Here is a 20,789-nt window from a genome sequence, read left to right as displayed (position 1 = left end):
GCAGAAAAACAATTAATTTACTATAATAGTAATTAATAAACTTGTAAATTATAATAAATTATAAGCGATTGTATTTTGATTCTCGATAAGCGCCATCATTTCATTGACAGTAAAAATAATGGACAATTTAAACAAAACTATAATGGGTATTTTTATTCATTCCTTTCAAGGAATAAAATTACAATTACAATATGACAATAGCACTATAGCTACGTATATGTACTATAGCTGAAGAAAGAAATTTAATTAATCGAGAAGCCAAGTTTTGCACATTTAAATTTAGTACGTTTATCACATAATATAAGCGTAGTAATACACATACTATTATAGCTTAGCTAATAGCTATAATAGTAGTTTTATGAATAAAAAGCGAAGACCGAATATTTAAAGAAATATCATACGCATTCATAAATTAAACCGAGCCGGTCGTAATATTTTTAAAAATGTTTTAAGTTGTAACGAAACCACCACTTTCAACTGACAATGTGTCGCTTACACGATAGTATGCTCCTGCAGAAGTTACAATAAACTACTTTCCCCGTCTAACGATATAGCTAAAAAATAATTTTATTAAAAAGTATTCGTAGAGTAAATTACGGCAGTTCCAGAGGTATGCGCAGTGTACATAAAAGGCATCATAGATGTTTTTAATTGAACAGCCGGACAAAACAAACAAAATACAATTCCTTGGATGTTTTCCCAAAGTAGTATATAGTGAGCTAGCTCTGGCACTGACATCTCGTTTAATGCCTCCAGGTAAAATCGTTAAGAAACAAAAACGTCAATCTACGAAACGAGAACACAGAAAACCAAAAAAAAAAAAAAAATAAATAAATAAAAAGAAGAAATGAGGGGAAAATGGATTTGTTGTTTGTCCCTTTTTTTGTTCAGATTTTTATTTTTATATTTGTTCCGATCTCCTGTCTGCCTTTGAGACGCCTGTTTAAACTTAAAGTTCCCACCGCCGGTTTAAAAGTGAAACGCTGTACACAAAAAGGTCAAATGACCGATACACGTGTTTATTGAAAACTAATGTACTGCATTTAATCCAAGCGCAAATTGCAGGTGGGTAGGGGGTGCCACACTGTAACAAATCACGTGTGTCAAATGACATTCGCAATATTCTTTTAAGTCATAAATCACGTATATGCGATAAATATAATATAAAGGTACCTATTTAGTGTACCTATAATGTGTGTTAACGCCCAAACACAAAATGTTTTATAGTTTCAGAATTTAACAGATTATTTTAAATCTGAGCGCACGGTAACAATGCAAATAACAGTTTATCATAATGTATTTTTACATTTTAAATTAGTTTAATTTGTTTAAATTGTACCAAGAATTTTGTTTGAAAAAAAAATCAAAACTTCTTTTAATTTTTGGAAAATCAAATACATCGTTAAAACTATGGCACGTACGCGTTACTGAATACACAATTAATTAAAACACTGTTTTATAGAATAAAATTATGCATTTTCGTTTCACAGATCGTTTGTTCACAAAATATTATTTACTTGTAAAATACAAAAAAATACAAATATACTATACAGTAAGGTTGGTCAACTGAAAGTTATTAGAGGGCGAATTTTTAGAAAATTAAAATTTAGCAGGCCAAAAAGATGGCTCTCTAAAGAGAGCAAAAAAAAAGGTCATTAAAAATATGCATTTTAATTTAGCATAGAGTATAGACGATTGACTATGAAATTGTATGATGTAATTTAAAATGTAGCGCGAACCGCCAGTTGTCCACCCTTGCTAAATAGCATGTACTCAGTACAGTTAATTTTGTTTGCTTATTAAACTTATGTCGCAAATGTATTCGAATTGCCATGTTGTGGAAAAACAATTTTATTTATTTAACGTATGATTCGGTAAAAAGGCAATTATATTGTGATAAGTCTACTATAATTTATATTTTATAATTTAATACAGTATAATATAATGGTATAAAGTTTAAAGTCTCCAGAACGACCAGAACAGTTAAAACGCAACTATTACAATAATATAAAGAAAATGAGTTTCAGTAAAATACTAAAATTTACTTTTTACATACGAATACAATATAATATGATAAAGCTATTTCGTATAAAATTAAATTGTAAGCTAAAAAGGAACGCGTGTACTATTGTCGAACCAACGTATGTTTTGTTTTTAAAAAAGATAACAGCCACCTTCAGTAAACGTTCAATTGAGTGGCCAATTAGTAAATACTGTTTCTTTTTAAGTTTTGCGGGGTCGAGTCGAACGGTTATATACTTTAATAAAATGCGTTCATAAAAAAAAAATCACGTGTTTGACTGTTGTTTTTCAAACTGCGTATATCGCTACAACAATACATATAACACGATCCCGTCGTTCGTTTTTTTTATTCGGTTGTTTACTTAATTAAAATTAAAATGAATATTAATGGAAAAACATGTACATTTTAATTACGGTTCCAGGGGTATTTAAAAATAAAAATACACTTTGATGTTGTCCTGTCTCCTGCAGGAGGACCTTGTGAAAAGGGATTTGTTGCACTTGTATTTAAATGGGTTTAACAGACGCTTGAATTTACAATTACGTATACTATTCAGAGTCTACATGCGGTTCAAAGCGTTATCAGAACGAGACGTAAAATTGTATGTCGACTCCCTAATTTTAATTTCCTTTTTTCCCGCATTATTACCGAAGGCTTATAATAAAAACCCTAGCAACCTTTGAATTTTTTCTGTCAATGCCCACTTCGTTTTTTCCGTATTATATTATACTGTGTATAATATTCTTTTGTTTCAATAAATACCAGCTCATATAAAATATATATAATAACGTTAAATACCTCATAAATAGCTGACAAGAATTTATTACAACATTAAATAATTTTTATGATTTCCCCTTGCCATTTCGGTCGTATATACAATCTACCAGTCGTCATCAGACAACCAAACTAATTTAATAGGGATTTTTTTTTTCTCTGAATTATCTTTTATCATTGAACGACGACCGCTAGAACATCAACGTCTGTCACGCGTAGTAATATGCCTTTTACGAGTGTAAAGGTTTTTATATAGTTAGTGGATTTGTATCCACGTGTAATAATATTGCATTGTTTACGCTGTACGTGTATCTTTTTATAATGCGAAATAATATTAAAACCTTCGACCGACGAGGCGATGAATACTATAATAGTAATTGTACAGGTACATTTTCGGTGATGTTTCGAGATTGCTACCGATCGTTATCAGTGTCATTAGTCAATCAATTAAAAGACGTTTCGTGTAAATGGATTCAAAATAATTTAGCTGCGATTTCCATTAAACTTCGTTCAAACGATATGCAGATCGCAGGTGTATATATTAAAATATATTTGGTATAATGTTGTTAGCTTTTTAAACTCGAATTTGATATCGGTTTAAGAAAATAAGTCAAGAATATCCATCACAATCAATAGCAAAACATTGTATTATTATTGACTATTAACCTTTATGACATTTGAATTCCGTCGTTTAAAAACTATACAACTGCAGGAAATTTGCACTAGACTAGTAGATTGCTTACATATGTATTCTATTGTGAAACCACGTTAATAGATAATAATATGGTACAACATAACTAATATCAGAAATGTGGTTCAAAGAATCGAAATAGATAAGTACACGTGAAAATATAACTTTATTCAGTCAACAAGATACATAATATGAATATTTTTAAATTATTTTTGATTTACCGCGCTAAGTCGATAACGATTTTTTTTTTTTTTTGGTAATGTTGTTATTGCCATCCGAACACACTCTATACGTTTATTTAGTTGTTGTGTAGAAAAACGAACTCGATTTTTTTATAATAAGTAGAAACTATTTTGATAAACATATGCACATATATAATAGAATATGCTGCAACGACAGAGTGTATTTAATTTTTATTTTGTACCTGTTACTCGCACTGTTTCACATTCCAAATATGCACATATTTGTTTTGTTATTATTTTGTGATTTTTTTTGCCAATACTCATTAAACGCCCGAGTCTTTTTGACTTTTGTATACGAAACCGTGTTTTGGAGACAGACTTATATATATTTTTGTGTCTGTTTCACGATTTTTTTTCAGACGTAAACCTAGTGGCCGAACCGAAACCACACCAGACCGGTAGGAAAAGGCAAAACTTATCGAAAACCGGAAACGACTGGTAAGTAAAGTAATTTGTTTTTTGTCCATTTTGTTATTATTATATTCCTCTTTCGTCTTCATTTTTATCCTAATATCTTAGTTCTTATCATCCATCAATCCGCACGGTGCCGCTTTACATGTTATATATTTTTATATTATTACGACCGTTATAGGTACCTAACCCACACACAATATATAGTATTATATATACTACGAGATGGTTTCCGTCGACAATAGTGTTTTCCTAACCCAATCACGGGCCATATAAATTTCTTGCGTGCGCCCCTCGCCCGTACCCGCCGAATAATAACAAAAGTTGGCCAATTTTTCTACGATATTTTATTAGTATCTCGTTCTCGGTGGAGTTATACCTACCCCAGATATAATAGCTTATCGACCTACACACACACACACACACACACACACACATACACACATATATGTGTGTGTGTGTTTGTGTGTACCTGCGCCAAATGCGAAGTCGTAATAAACCCAGCGAAATATTATACCGGATATCCGGCGTATCGAAACGCGGGGGTTCCGTCCGCAGGGACCGCTGCGATCCGTGATCCACATTATAAGTCCGAGACCGACAGCAATCTTCACGGGTGTGCGCCCGCGTATCTACTAGACCAATACAATAATAATATAATATAAATAATATAATCATTATTTTCATTTGTTGCGCGCATACACGCTTGTGGCTCTAAGTTCTAACGATGATCAAACGTCTTCATCGAGGTGTTTGATGTATACGCATACGTAAATGTATGTACGGCGATGTCATGGCATAGAAGTACACACAGATATAATGCTAAAATATAGATACCTACGTCACAATAATATGATATCATTACACCGACTCAGAACCAAATACGCGCGCCGTTTGTATGACGTATTCGCGTTAACCCAATGATAGGTTAGGGTTAGGGTTATTCGTCAGAGCTGTAGTAAAATTTTTATTCAACTACCTATATAATATACGACTACACCGCTGCAGTATGGTAAATGTAAAAAAAAATATCACAGTGTATAATTTAATATGATAAAAGTTGATTGGTTTAATTGCAAGGCTGTGAAACTGTTAAATATTTGTATACATATGCTAGTAATTGTTTAAATATCTCTACTGTTAATAATTAAAATTATACTACACTGTAGTTCATGTATGTACTGGTTTGAACTATTAAAAATCTTAAGGTTACAACTTTAAAATAGTATAACTTTATTACAGACATGGATACAATTTTGTATTATGTCATAATATTAACTTATAACTTTAAGCTGTTTAAAATTACAGGATACCTATAATAATATAATATGTTTATGAGTTCCAACTTAAAATCTGTATTATTTTTGAATTTTAACATCAATAATCATCAAAATAAAAATAAACATCAAATTATTAAAATTATGAACTTTATGAATTATAACTATAAATAACAAAAATAAATCTTGTAATAAAAAAGAGGTATTTAGGAAACTTTTTGAGCACTCCTTCAGTCTTCTACTAGGAATTGCAATAACAGACAAAACTAAATTAAAACTAAAAATATATTATTATAAAATCGATAAATTTGTTGGTAAAGCTCAGTATTTAAAATTCATATAAATAGTAAGATTAAATCACAATACATTAAATAAATAAAATAAAACAAATATCAACTATTAACTACGAATTATTTCAGTAATACCTTAAATATTCTTATAATAGTGCATACTATTCATCCTAATTTTTAATTTTTAAATAAATTTATTCAAATTCCGATTTTTGAGAATTTATAAATATTTTAAAATTCTTAAGATTTTTTTTATAGAAACTTCTATTTTTCAGATGAGAATACTCCTTTATTATTGTAAATTATTTGAAAGAATATTTGTATGAACATTAAAAATTTGAATGATAAGTTTGCAGTTGTTAAATTGTTTTATTAACGGTATTAGTCCTTGAAAATCGTTCACAAAAATGTATAATATTAGATACGATATAATATTTATTATATTTGAATCATTTTAACAAATTACGATTTTTAATAGATTTATATTAATTACTATTGTTTTCAAGTAGCACAAAGTAACGATGTATGGTTTTCAAAAATATTTAAAAATTCCAACAATTAAATTTTGATGTTTATGGTATACCTGAAACAGGTATAGTCGTAAACTACGTAATAGTAAATAGTTATGCTCTTGTCTACGTTTTATGAATTGTACACTTCATAATTTTTTTATCATAACTTATAAACCATAAACATAATATATTAAATATATGTATTATGAAAATTCACTTAACTAATATTATGTTCATAGTATGCAATTTGTTTTGTATAATTATATTTTTTTACATCAGACAATCAGACATTTTTCTAACGACGTGATATCAAATTAAGTGTCGAACACAAAAATCTTATTCTATATTATTATTTATTTATAATTCGTGGGACTGTGAAAGTAAATTTATATCTGAATTAACTACATTCACATAGTAGGAATACATTTAACTTTCAGATATTTATTATGTTTGACTGGGGTTGGAAAAGTCAATCAACGAATTAACCAGGAACTTAACCCTGAAAAGTAATTTTTTATATAAACATAATATATGATTATTTTATATGAGTAAGTACTATAGGTAATGGTACATACTAATTTAGTATTTAGTGATTTAAAATTGTATAATTTATTTTTTAAGCACGCCCATTCCAATCACTCGTTTGTTTTTGTCAGTGAGAAAAATTATTATCTTTCGACAATTACTATTATATATACTTTATTAAAAAATACAAGATTCTTTATATTTTTTGTTATTAAAATATTATATTTAATGAAAATTTAATTTCTCGGGTCATAGTTAGAAACATAATGCTATCAATGACAAAAGTTATAATAGACTTTTCGTCCCTTGGAAATTGTCAGTGATAAAAACTTTTGCCGCAGCTAATCAATTTAAGAACTATAGATATTGAAACGTTTTAATGAAGAGTACCTCTCTTTTGACATGAACATATCCACAGTAAACTTATGGTTTAAAACAGTTACATTATTAATTTAATAGATTAATTACTTATATTTTAATAATTATTTTTGTACTTAACTAAATATTATAAAAATATTTCATTGAACTTTAAGGTTAGGTATTTAGAAATGTTACTATTACTGTAGAATTCATAACATGTAATTTCGGTGTATAGTATCGTTATTGTTATATGTTTTTGGCATTGTTCAATTTTATTACTTTATCAACAGTGAATGTTATTGTTACAAATACCTTTTTCTAGACCCTTTCTTAAAATATTACAAAATAATAATCGTGTCGTGGCGTCACAGCACTGAAAAATAAAAATAAAAACATGGCTTTTTTTGTACCCGACAAAGATACTTATATAATTTGGCGGTCAGATAACTCCTCGTGAAAAAACCCCGTTCATTCGTTGATGGCTCTACAGTGTATTCAATTTCAGATAAAGTCCAATTGTATTAAAAAAAATAAAATAAAATAAAGAGGGTTTGGTGTCGTTACACGGGGTAATTACTACGCGGGTATTGTGTGGGTATATTGCGTTTTTAGCAAAGCAGAATTCCATAGGTAAATAATGTAGCAAAGATAAAACCAACCTCCAAAATGAAATAAAAAAATCAGGTTTTTTGAGGGCAACTGTGATTTCCCACGAGACCATGTGCCGTGGGATTTTTAATTCATTCATCGTCCTTCTTTTTTTTGTTCTAGTCTGAAAGACTGGAACTCTAAAAAAAAAAACACCATTGACTACGGAAACCGAGGTGGATAACTGAATTTTATTCCAAGTGAGAATTTTCTGGAATATTATATTTTATAGCCAGTATGCGGCGGTGTAGGACTTAAATTTAAATTATGCGATTACTAGAATAAGGTCGGTAGAAATTATTAACGAATTCGTAGGTACTAAATAAATATAATAAATTAATAAACAATACAGACAACTGCCGAAAGCACGCAGAAACCGTGTAAAATGTTGTTTTTATTATTATTATTATTTTAAAATCTATTTTAGGAACTCTTATAAGCTCATTTAAAACTTGCTCGTCAAAATTAACAGTTGTCGTTAAAAGGTCATTTGTGCGATGGTAAGCCAAACCCATTAATAAACTATCTACACAGACTATAGAAGAAACGCATTATTAAAATATTTCGATAAAATGAGCCGAAAAATCCATCGATTGTTTTTGATCAAATAACTAAATACAGTGTATGATAATACTTTTTAAAAAACCCTAATACAAACACGATTTCACGTCATCTCTATTTTTAATACATATATAATTATTATTGACCATCATTTGATGATCTGTTAAACTTATAACTTTATACCCGTTCACAACCTTTTTTTTTGTTCTGTAATATAAACTTAGATTTTGTTATTTTCAGTTATTAAGATATTAATACATCGTTGATTGAAATGATTTAAAATATTTCCTTATCATATTTATTATAAATAAATTATACATTTACAATTTACATAGTATATTTACTTTTATAGTATAATGTATCGATTTATGTAAATATATGTTTCGTTTATCTGAATCATTAAATATTATAAATATAAATTAATATAATCAATTTTTTGACATTATTTATTGAAATTATTGAAATTTTAAAAAATCGAAACGTTTGAATTAAGAATATAAATGTGTTCAAGTATAAAGATAAAACATAAATTAATAAGTATTATTTATTGAAATGAAAATTTCCTCTCGTTTTATTTGTGTAAATTTTTAATATTAAAAATTTAAAGATCCATAATAAATTAATATATATATATATATTGAGATTTAAATGAATATATTAAGTGAATAAATATTTATTAATATTAAATTTAACACAAAATTACATTTATTATCCATAATATTTATCACAGAAATCGAAATAATTCATAGTTTTATTAATAACATAATATATTTTTATGAAATAATATGAGTAATAAATTTATAAAAATAATTAACAAATCATAATCGATAATACAAATTAAAGTTAAAATACAATGTCATAATACTTTATTCTAAAATAATAATAATAAATAATTTAAAATCATGATAAACGTCTACACACACATGTGATAAACCTAATGTTCGCTTACCATAGAAACTATTTGATTAATAATTTATAGTACCAACTTATATGTTTTTATAAATACAGTAATTTTATTTATTTATTTAAACTTAAAATTGTACAGTTATAACTATTTTATATTTATTTTAATTGACAAAAATTTATAAATATTTTGACGATGGTCTTCGGTCTTGGACGTGCACAATGGTCCTCGGCGTATCATACTATTCATAGCTTTCTATAATCGATATTATATTAATTTAATGTGTCCATAATGTATTTCGTGTTACCGCTAAAATACAGATATCGGAACGAACGCTGATCACTGACGGTTCGTTACTTTTACGTCTATTGTAATCTCGCCAAATAGAAAATACACAGACCTACACTTAATACGTATAATTTTTGCTTCAAATGTTGCACAAGTCCTCTATTAACTTTACACATTAACCGAACTCAGATTCGAAAGAGACCTCTTAACATCTGTACTGAATATAACCACACTATTAACATTACAGCTGCTATTACATTATCAACGGTCTACAATAATGGACGATGTAAAATGTTTTTTTTTCCTCGTTATATGTCATAGCATTCTAAAATAAAATGAATAATTACTAGTCTGATATAGCGTGACAATAACATCTTTAAAGTATTTAGCAAAATGTACGTGTACTCATCAAACACAAGTTTTGCAAACGTTTATATCGTTAAAAATGTTACATTCTTACCGTTTTCTATTTCTATTGATATTATGTATATTATCATCAATTATGCTGATTCTCTTAGTCATCATTTCACCATAGTTAAGACAATATATGTTTCCTTTAATTTTCACAGACTATTTTAATATTCCATTGTTTTTTTTCGTAACAAAGAAATTTCATTATCCAGCAATTCACATAAATATATATTTTTCCGCCTTTGAATATTTTATGTATATTATTCCACACTCGCATATTTCCTTAATATTCTTTTATCTACAGCATAGCCTTTATCATGCCCTAGTTTCATTTCAAACTCATATACAATTTTAAAAACCATTTCCCTTTACTCATAATTTATTCTTGCCACGTTCACCGTCGAATCGATTGCTCCCATCAATTATATCGTTTGAATTACGCGTTTGCTTTTATTGCGACTCTATGCATTTCATACAGCGATACAGGTATAAGCGTTTAAAAGCCATATTTCCTTTATTATAATTATGTTCCTATGTAGATTATTTTCACGTTTTTCACATAAGGTTTCCGACGACATCATTTTTCGTGCCAAAGGAAAAATGGGATATCGATGAAAAAAATGTCTCGACTTTCGAGCTATTTTTATAAAATACGACAAAGAAATTTATAATAGTAATAAAAAAAAATTAACGCTCGTACCGTAAGTAGATAATATAATATATATATATATATTATATAAAATATATACACACCTTTGAAACGATAAACGACACTCGTTAATTTCTATTACATCCCCCCCACGGCTCCACGGTGATGGCGATACCAGATGTGTACATACGCAGTCACCCCCCCTCCCTCCATTCAAAACGAAGGGTTGTGTTCATTAAAACGTTGAGGAATATTTTGACGCCTTATCTGCCTTAAGCAGGTCTATCCTTTCTTGTTGACAAAACTTGCCGCTACGACGACAACACCGACTCGCACCTTGCACAGCCACTGCTGCGTACCTATATACGTACAGTAAATACGGAAAATATACCGTCGAGAGCCTATAATATAATAACTTGAGAGTGCAGGGAGTCGGTGGTTGGGAAAGAAGCAAAACCGCGTGTAAAGGATATAGGGGCAAGGGTTTTTGGAGTCACGCACAGGTGGTTTTACCCGTTCAAACATCACTAGCGCCCATACTTACGACTTCGACACTCGACTCGTGTCTTAGTCGTCTTCAGAAACTATGCTTTTTGTGCCCGCAACACCCGGCCTTATATACCTACAAAACATAACGCATTATTGTCGCACCACTCGACCATCGCCGCATTGTAGATAATTAACGCAAACATACTTAGGCAAAGAGTCTCGTCAAACATAGCGTGGCGTTTCTAACAACAACAATAATAATAAGACCCGGGACGTCGACATCTACGGCTGTATCATCCATAAAATATTCGATTTCGTTTATTGTATTGCGATCCAGTAAACAGAATTTTGAGCATTAGCGCGTGAACCGAAATAACAAAAATGTTGGTGGTGGGGAGCAAGAAGTGTCTTAAATATGGTTTGACAAATGTATTACGTTGCACCCACTTTTCAATTTCAGACCCGAAGCGTGTCGGTACAACATGCAATATTTTCATTGCCACGGTCTTCATACACACTTTTGGGGGCTAGTCACGTACACGTTTCGCACAATACGTTGTGGTAAGACGTGCCGGGTAGCTCGTAGAAAACCGGGAATTCACAAGACAATAAATATTTTTTTTTAATGGAAAATCCCGAAGCTTACGCTCTAATACTGTCACCGCGTTCAGTTTTTATATTTATAAAAAAAAAAACCCAAAACCAAGACTGACTCTCCTGAAACTGGCAGCTTCGTAATAAAGGGAAGTGAACTAACGATAAGTAATATATAAAATCTCGTCATAAAGCGATAACCTTTGAATTGACACTGAGAAACTTTAACAACAAAATTATATGCTTATAATATAATTCATCAAGTAATACGCATAAGCTATGTACAATGTACATAATATTATAGCATTACACGTTTTATTATATTATAACACCAAAAACCGGCAAATTGTGACGTACAGATATCTAATGATTAAAATAGGAACTATTCCATAATCATTACATAATATTTTATAAATGTATAAAACTTAAATGTGTACATAATAATCAGTCCTCTAATTATGTCTATTACTTTCTGTTTTTCCAACCGCATTGTATTTATATTATATAGTGAGGTATTGAGTATCTATTAAAATCAATGTTAGTCGATATTATATTCTGTTATTTTTCATACAATGCCGCGATGGTCGAACATATGATACTTCTCTCTCGTATTAAAACGCGAGTATATCATGTCTAATACGTGTACATTAACATTTTCAATACTTCACGAACTATACGGATATTGTATCAACTGTAAGCGCGTATTATTACAGGCTAGGGTAGGCACTTGGTGTAGATACTTAATCCCCGATGGACTATCTTTTCACGCTGCTTAATTTACTGCGATTACGATTATTCCCTCGAGTGTAGAGCTATTGTTTAAAATGTATCATCTCCCATCATGTTTAATAACGTCTAGCTCCTAAATTATATGTAATGTAATTCAAACATGTTTTCGTGTTATTAACCTTATATATTGTATATTATTATATTTTACAACATTATAATACACGCATAAACCTTTAGTATAATATATATTGTTCATAAACTGATTATATTTATTTTGTTTTTATGTTATTGTTTTTTTTTTTTTGTTTCAGGGAATATTATTACAACAGGTAGGATACATACTTTTATATTATATTTAAAAAAAACTAAATTATAACTTCAGTGTGTATAGCTGTTTGAAAGAAATCGATTACCTCGTCGTGTCAGCTTTCCCGTACCAAAACTACGGCACAGATGATGATATAAAATTGAAGTTTAAGTAAAAATAAAAATAATAAAGTGAGAAACCGAATATAAGTTTCAGTGAATTTAAATAGTTACTCTGTTAGGGGTCGTTTTTTCGAAAACCCGTTTAAAATACTCCGGAGGCAACTTTTTATCATGCCGAAAATAATAACTCTACGCACTTTTCTTGCACAGCCAACTTTTTTCCTCTCATATTACGTTTTGTCGCCTGAAGAAAATCAATTTTTGACGAGACTCGTTTGCCATTCAGGAGAATGAAAAGATTTTCGTCTCATAATAAAGATCATAAATTGAAATCTAAAATTGTATGTAATAAAAAATAATTTCGTTATAATAACATCGAAGGTGGACACCGAGATTCAAAATAATAATACTTATTTTGCGAGAATTTTCATTCTTATATAAATGATAAAAAAAATATTTTGTCCTCGTTTAAAGATTTTTCAAAGATGTGTTGCACTTTTAATATAAATACAAATATTTTTTAATGTCTATAATATTTATTCAATGCGTAGTAGATCTCATAAAAATCAAATAAATAGCGAACACTTAACAGAATCTTAGTATCGTTCTTGACTACATTTTACATCTCTTCGTTATTTACTATAGTTCACCGCAACATGCTAAACGCAATATTAGTATTATTACTACAATATTACCGTTTTTATATCAGTGTAATAATATAAACGTCAATTTTGATGATAAAGCATACTTCTGCAAGTTTGTTTATCGACGAAACGCAGAGGAAAAAAAATAAAAATAATAATAACAAATACTTTAGGTACCTAATGTTGAGATGAAAAATTGGCAATAAGTCGTTTGATTGCTGTCACACAAGTGCAGTGTGTACATATTACCACAACTCTTACCGTGATGTTTAATAATGTATATTGTGTATGTGTATATATTATATATATATATGTGTGTGTGTGTGTGTGTGTTTGTATGTCGAGATGGGGTCGGTACGGCTGTCAGCATAAAAGTCGACCAAGAAAAACTTTTGAATATTTATGAGTTTCTCTCTTTCGTTCGATGATGGATGACGATGAGGGTATGCATCTACGACATTATTCTAACCGCGTGGTATTATTATACGCTACGGTTACGGCAAAAGTCGCGGTTGGCGAGCGATGTGGATTCGTATTAATAGATATTCGTATTTCGTGTGCAATTAGACTAGGAATTCGATTTTGCGGTGTCTTGAACGTGAACAAAGCGACGACAGCCCGGCACACCGTGCGGTGTTTTTAATTCGTTTTAGACGCGTAATATCGTAATATTTCGAAAATGTTTTCAATTCGAAACTTCCTAGTTTCAATGACGAACGGATGGCGAGAGAGCGGTATACCACAGAAATATGCAGCGGAACCTGTGGACGAGAGGGGATGCAGAGAGAAAAGGAAGGCGATCTAAGAACAATGCAGTCGTTAAGAGTGTGAAATGAACGTAGGAGTCTGTAAATATGCAAAAGGTGAACGAAACTGTATACGTTGAATTTTCATCAGCATTTCTAACGTGAAAACCCGTTGTGGCGGTAATGGCGAGGACGCAAAGAGTGAATTATGCGGTGCACGAGAACACAGCTATTTCGAGGCGCAACAGAAGAAATAAAAAATAACTAAATAAATAATAAAAATCTATTATTCAAAACAGACAATCCGAAAACGCTCTTTTCCGTTTGGAGTGCTGACGAGACATTATTTAAACCTAATTGAATTCAAGACGTTCGCCTTTGTACCACTTCGACCCTAATGGATCGAAGCTGATACGCTTCGATCAACGAGGGTGGTTTCGGAAAAAGGTGTCGTTTTTCATTTTTTTTTTTTTATTCATTTTTTTTGTTTTGGCTTGTACACACACAACTTCAACGCGGCAGTGGAGCCGCCAAACGTTAAGTGATATACGTCTATAAAAGTTTATTTGCTTCTCAAAATTATGAATATACATAAAATATATTATATGCATACCTTATAGTAATACGCAAAGTATATTTTATCTGAAGAATGCAAATCATATAATATTATGCTAATACTTTATGTTTTAGTTTATTAGTTTAAAACGAGATCGAAAAGTATGTCTATTTATTTGCACTTATTAAAAATAACTGTTTCTAATATTGGATAACTTCAAATTTGTATTTAATAGTATACAACTACACGAGTACACACACCTTAACTGTATTTTTTTAAGGTGACAATGCACGTTAAATGCGATATTATAGAATGTATTAGAAAGTATAATTGATAAAATTTACTACCTACGAGTGTATTTTTAGATTTTTTAACAACAATATAATGATAATATGTTACTGAAAACAATTTTGAAGGTTATTAGTTTTTTAATTTTTGAAATTCGAGGTACCTGTATATTATTAGTAACATTTTTTGCACGTATTTAGGTGATAAAAATGTTATTATTAAATTAAAATAGCTTGAATATTGACGATTGAGATTGAAAAAGGGATAGTGTCCCATCTGGTCATGATTTTCAACAATAATCGAATTCAATATTTAGTATGTTTGAAAAAAAAAGTTTTATACTATAAATTAAATATAAATTTATATCAAACAATTTTATTTTTATCGTACAATTTGTCTAAACAAGCAGTTAAAAAAAAAAAAAACAATTTCAAGTTTATTAAACCTAAGTTCAACATATTAAATAATCAAATTAGTTATAGTATAGTGTACCATTGCGTCATAATGTAAAATAATTCAATAAAATATAATATTGTGTTAGATATAAAAATAAGCAATATTAAAATAATCGGTAATGTAGACACAATAGTTTTAAAGTTTGAGTGCAATATTATCTAATCACGTAACACGGTCGAATTAAAAATTGTATATTGTAACAACTATTTACGCATAAAATTTATGTTCCAAAATAATTGATTATTAGTCTTATTTATACTGATGGAAATAAAGTGTATACTGTATACCGATTTTTGAACAGGGATTTTGAAGTGTTTGAAAATTATAGGATTTCTTATTGGAATTTAACTTGGAACAAGATTGGTTAGTGAGTTTTAAAGCCCGAAACATGTTTTTTCTGTGCTAAATATATAACAGTCATCCTATAAACCATTAATTAGTCTAGACATTTCTTTAAACGAAGTTTCGTGTCTTACTCGGTGTGAATACATTTTAGCAATAGATGCCACCGTAACTAATTGGTAATTTCGTTTACCACCTTACAATATTTAAAGCATTAAACGTAAAATCACTAAAGTACCTAAATGTGTTTCTTTAATTTTAAATCTAAGGCTTCGATATATTATATTATAAGTTCTAACCAAACGTTATATAAAAATAAAACCAATAAAGTTTACAATTAATTTCACAACAAAGATTTTTATAATATTATTAAATTTAAACATTTAAATAAAAATTAGATTATATTATAATTATTAAGTTGTAACATTATTTAATTTTAATTTAACGTAAAAGCGCCTCTTTAGAATTATTAAAATATTTTATAAAATAAATTTAACATTATTTTATATATTTATTGGTGTTCTTGGTTTAAATAATATAAATTTAAATTGTCATTTAAACAGTATACGATCCTTTAAGTTGACTTATTACTCGTGTTATGTAGTTTCTTTGTAACTTGTAAAGAGTGTTTGTGATTAAGAAATTTGAGTAGAAACTCGTAATGTCGTATCACACGTAAAAAAAAATATCTGTATCTGACAGTATCTGTAAAAACACCCGAATATTATAAAATGAGCCTCAATTGTGTTAGTTTTAACATCTGATGTAGGTATTTATTATACACTATATATTAATATTTTTTAAATACCTATCTTTTCATACTATCATATTAATTACATTTTCGCTATCAATAAAAGTTTTTTTTTGCAATTTTTTTGAATCATAGTTATAGGTAGTTACTATAATATGTATAATATATTCACACGTCACTTTTCACATCGACTCTACGCGTGTATGTGGTCGTGAGTGTAGTTTGCGCCCGATCAGTGGCGGCAACGGTGGCGGCGTCGACAGCAAAACTTGTGCGATAAAAGTTTAACTCGGAAACAAGCGGAAGCAGGTGGGAGGGATATGGCGGATTCGACGACAATGGTATAGCGGTCGCGACTACATTATGGCAAAATTTCACCCCCTCCACATCCCTTACCGATCCACCGTCCCGGCTAGCTATTATGTTACATTAGTTACGGACTGTCGAGCCAGATAAACGACGTTCGTTAGCGTATCTACCGCGCCCCTTGCAGCCTCACACCCACAGACACACTACGTGTGGTATGTACACATGAGTATATGTTACTATACATATAGGTATTTGTACTGTACAGACGTGTGTAGATGTGCACCACCCCTGATACTGCAGAAGCCGCGGACCGTTTCAAATTCGTCAGTAAATTTACTCTCTAAAACTCGTGTAACTTTCGTAATTATTAACGACTACACGCTGCACCGGTGCATGTACAAGACGATAATAGGTTTTGTTCAAAAGCCTGTGCGGATCGAGGAGCGGCCACGTATATCATGCGTCGATGGGTAAAGCGAAAAAATGAATTTTAAAAACGAACGATCATAATACAAAATATAATGCACACAGTGGTACATCGTGCATAATATTAAAATAGTTGTTCTTGCGTAGTTGTGTATACAGAGTGGACAACTAGTGGTTTTTTTTTGATTTCTCGTGACTTAGCTTCATTGTGGTATTTGTTTTTTAATAAAAAAAAAAACAGTTTAATTCACAAACATAGTGAAACATTTTTAACAATTTATGAATGGATTGTCCGTTGTATGCCGCACCCATCACTTAATCTAAACTATATTCTAAAAACGCACAGGTAAATCATGAAAATATATCTTTTTATTGAAACTATTATAATAATTTTAAATTAAATTGTTTGAAATAAGTACTTAAGTACTCTTATAAGTATTATAAGATAGTTTTATAATAACGGTTTCCATTATCAAAAATAATTAAATAACATACATGATTTAAATAAATGAAATAAATAAATGATTTTTTTCATTACAATAATTTACTCTTGCTTATTTTAAATCAAAATAATAAAAACATATATAATATTATAAGTTTAGATTAAGAAAATAACTATAATGAGTATTTTGCGAAAATTGAGTAATTTTTATTTAACGATTGGCTGTTATAATATATATAGTACTAGCTTAACCCTGTGCACTTTGTTGGCCGTACAAAATTCATTCGTGTTAAATTTGTTTACCTATAATGATAAAATTTAGCGTGAGGATCAATAACTATTTTGATTTTGTGTATAGATGATATTTACGACATATTAACTGTGCATAACTGTACCGCTCAGCGTTGTATTTTTTCAATCGATAACCGATTTTTTATGATTCGTTAAAAATAATCGCACAGCCCTAAACAGAATAAAGAAATAATATTGAGATCCTTAATCGGGATAAAAACTATCCTATCATATGATATAGAGACCAAATCATACACGTTGATCATAATTTCATCAAAATCGATTGAGTAGTTTCGGAGTGCATCGTGGACATATCCTTCGTACACTAAATTTGTATATTTAATGATATATGTATACGATTTTTTTTAACAGTAAACTTAACTTGAAAAGTATTTGAAAATATTTTGTTTCTGATGAGTATGAAATTAATAATGGATGTTGTCATTTACAAAATTAAAAAAATGTTATGAAACGATAACTTAAAACATATTAATTTATTTTCAAAAACGTTGTTTAGTGATGACTTATAAGCTAATTAAAATAAATATTTTCAAAAAAATATTATACTTCTTTTGAGAGAATGAGTATTTCCTGATAAAACAATCACACTGCGTTATATATTATATTTCATATGTGTATATATGTGAAATGGACAAGATCGTATCTAAAATATACAGACTTCTGTCCATCTATTGAAAAATGTATATGCGCATCGTACATGACATATAATATAATATTGTAGTGAAAAAAAAAAAGTATGTATAATAAAACATATTATATCAGCTCGAAAGCTCCACTTTAATTTCTAGACAATTTATTATTATATCACATAAGTTATAATATATATATATATTATATTACACATATGTGAACAAAGCGCGAGATAGGGAATGGAATTTCTGGAGGAATTTGGTTGTAGCCAAAAAGGCGTGGGGTGGTAATGAACCGTATAAGAATTTATTGAAAATTTTGGATGGTTATATATTATTTTGTACGATATCTAAAGGGGTCCACCGTAATGCGCGTGCCATATTATTATACGTACACTACATACATTTTATGTGTCTACGCCGAACGACGAGTAATAGTCGAATGTATGGCGAACGACTGAACAAGTATGAAATTTTTGAAATATTATGCGAACATGTTTATGCGATTATTACGGGGTCGTCAAACCGTGTACATCTACGCAATTTATCGCGTTTACATTGAAATCATGACGCAGCGCACTCGTAAAGACATGAGTTGTGCATTAATGATAACGTGCACGCTGCGCAACACATTCGCATTTATAATATTATTGTTTTGCTCATTATTTTCATTTTACGTATAAAGGTTTGTACGAAACGTTTCGTGGGTCCAGTCCGTCGTGCAAATTTTGAAAGTCATATTAAAGTTTATAGGTAGGTATTAGTAATATATAATTTGCAAATTTTGCTTTCTATTGCACTCTCGAGACTGCAACAATTTTTTTTTTTTGTGAAACCCTTCAAAAACATATTGTATAAATTATATTATATTAATACTCCAAATGTGGAGTGCTGCGAAACCATCAAACTTACAAAAAATTCAAACATTCCAATCACTTACGCCCTGTCCGATGACAGGCGTACACATTCCTATGTTTCTAATCACTCTACACTCTGATTTACAAATAGGCACCATATCCAAAACTGTATCCATCTACAATCTAAAAAAACGAATCCCACTTAGCTATAACCATACAAACCTCTTCATCAGAGATCTTAACTCAAATAATAGTCCCGGAAATCTAATTAGACTATAAGATGTGCGAATACCTCATAAATCCAAATTAAACGCGAAGTAATATCAAACAAAAAAAATATCACTATTTCAAGTTTTAGCTTCTTTTTATCGACTTATTTATGATAACACACACTATCTGCACATACGCTTATTGTAAAAAAAATAAATCTTACATACTGTTTATATGTTATAATATTCTATTTTAAATAGAAAAAATACTTAAAGCTTAAGTATTTTTCGTGTTTGGTCGTGGACCAGCTTGGCTATAGAAACCTTAATAAAACACACATACCACCACCGACGCGACTTACCTAATAGTAACACAATGTTTATTTTCCGGTCGCAAAATTGGCTTTATACAATATCACAACATATATAATATTAATACGTTTATAAATTATCATAATATATTTGCGATATACGTTTTGCCAACAAAATCATTCGAAAATCCTCTGACGATGCACACTTAACGTGTCGTATCAAATCGCTGGTGGTGGCAGACGCCGAGTTAGGATGTATTATTATATTATTATGATGGGCCATAGGTATATAAAATGATATATCTTTCATCAAATGCAAATTTGTGCGTCAAGTCGACGAGACGGGATTACGGTTCAGTGTTTGTCCGCCCGCCTTCCTCTCGAAAAGGATGTGTTGTCGTCGGTCGAGTGCATGTGTTTAATGCTGTGGCATTTAACGTGTCACGAATAGAGAGGCGTATCCGATTTCGCGAAAAAAAATTTAAATTCGAAAACCGGCACGAAAACTTCGGATATCTTATGTATAATACCCACAGGCTCGCTCAATCGACAAACGTATAAAATATAAAACGAGAAATTAAATCAATACGCTGTTATAAACGCGTTCTGAGCGTTAGCGTGGTGCGGAGGAGGATTGTTTTTAATGGGCCAAAGAGTTATGATCCGAAAAGCAGAGCAGACGTGATATAGGAGTGCAATATCGA

The 20,789-nt window shown here is 30.0% G+C and overlaps 1 protein-coding gene across 1 annotated transcript in view; it reads left to right on the top strand.

Moving 5' to 3' along the window:
• The window catches only part of LOC113553271 (heterogeneous nuclear ribonucleoprotein C-like 3), a 119,717-nt gene that overhangs the window by 84,225 nt on the left and 14,703 nt on the right, over positions 1 to 20,789 (top strand). The window contains exons 4-5 of the mRNA XM_026956511.1: positions 4,090 to 4,168; positions 12,690 to 12,707. Coding sequence (XP_026812312.1) covers positions 4,090 to 4,168; positions 12,690 to 12,707 — 97 coding nt within the window. The remainder of the gene's footprint in view (positions 1 to 4,089; positions 4,169 to 12,689; positions 12,708 to 20,789) is intronic.

Source organism: Rhopalosiphum maidis, chromosome 2, assembly GCF_003676215.2.
Source record: "Rhopalosiphum maidis isolate BTI-1 chromosome 2, ASM367621v3, whole genome shotgun sequence".
Lineage (NCBI taxonomy): Eukaryota > Metazoa > Arthropoda > Insecta > Hemiptera > Aphididae > Rhopalosiphum > Rhopalosiphum maidis.
The sequence above is the reverse complement of the archived record's forward strand: the minus strand, read 5'-3'. Positions and strand labels throughout refer to the sequence as shown.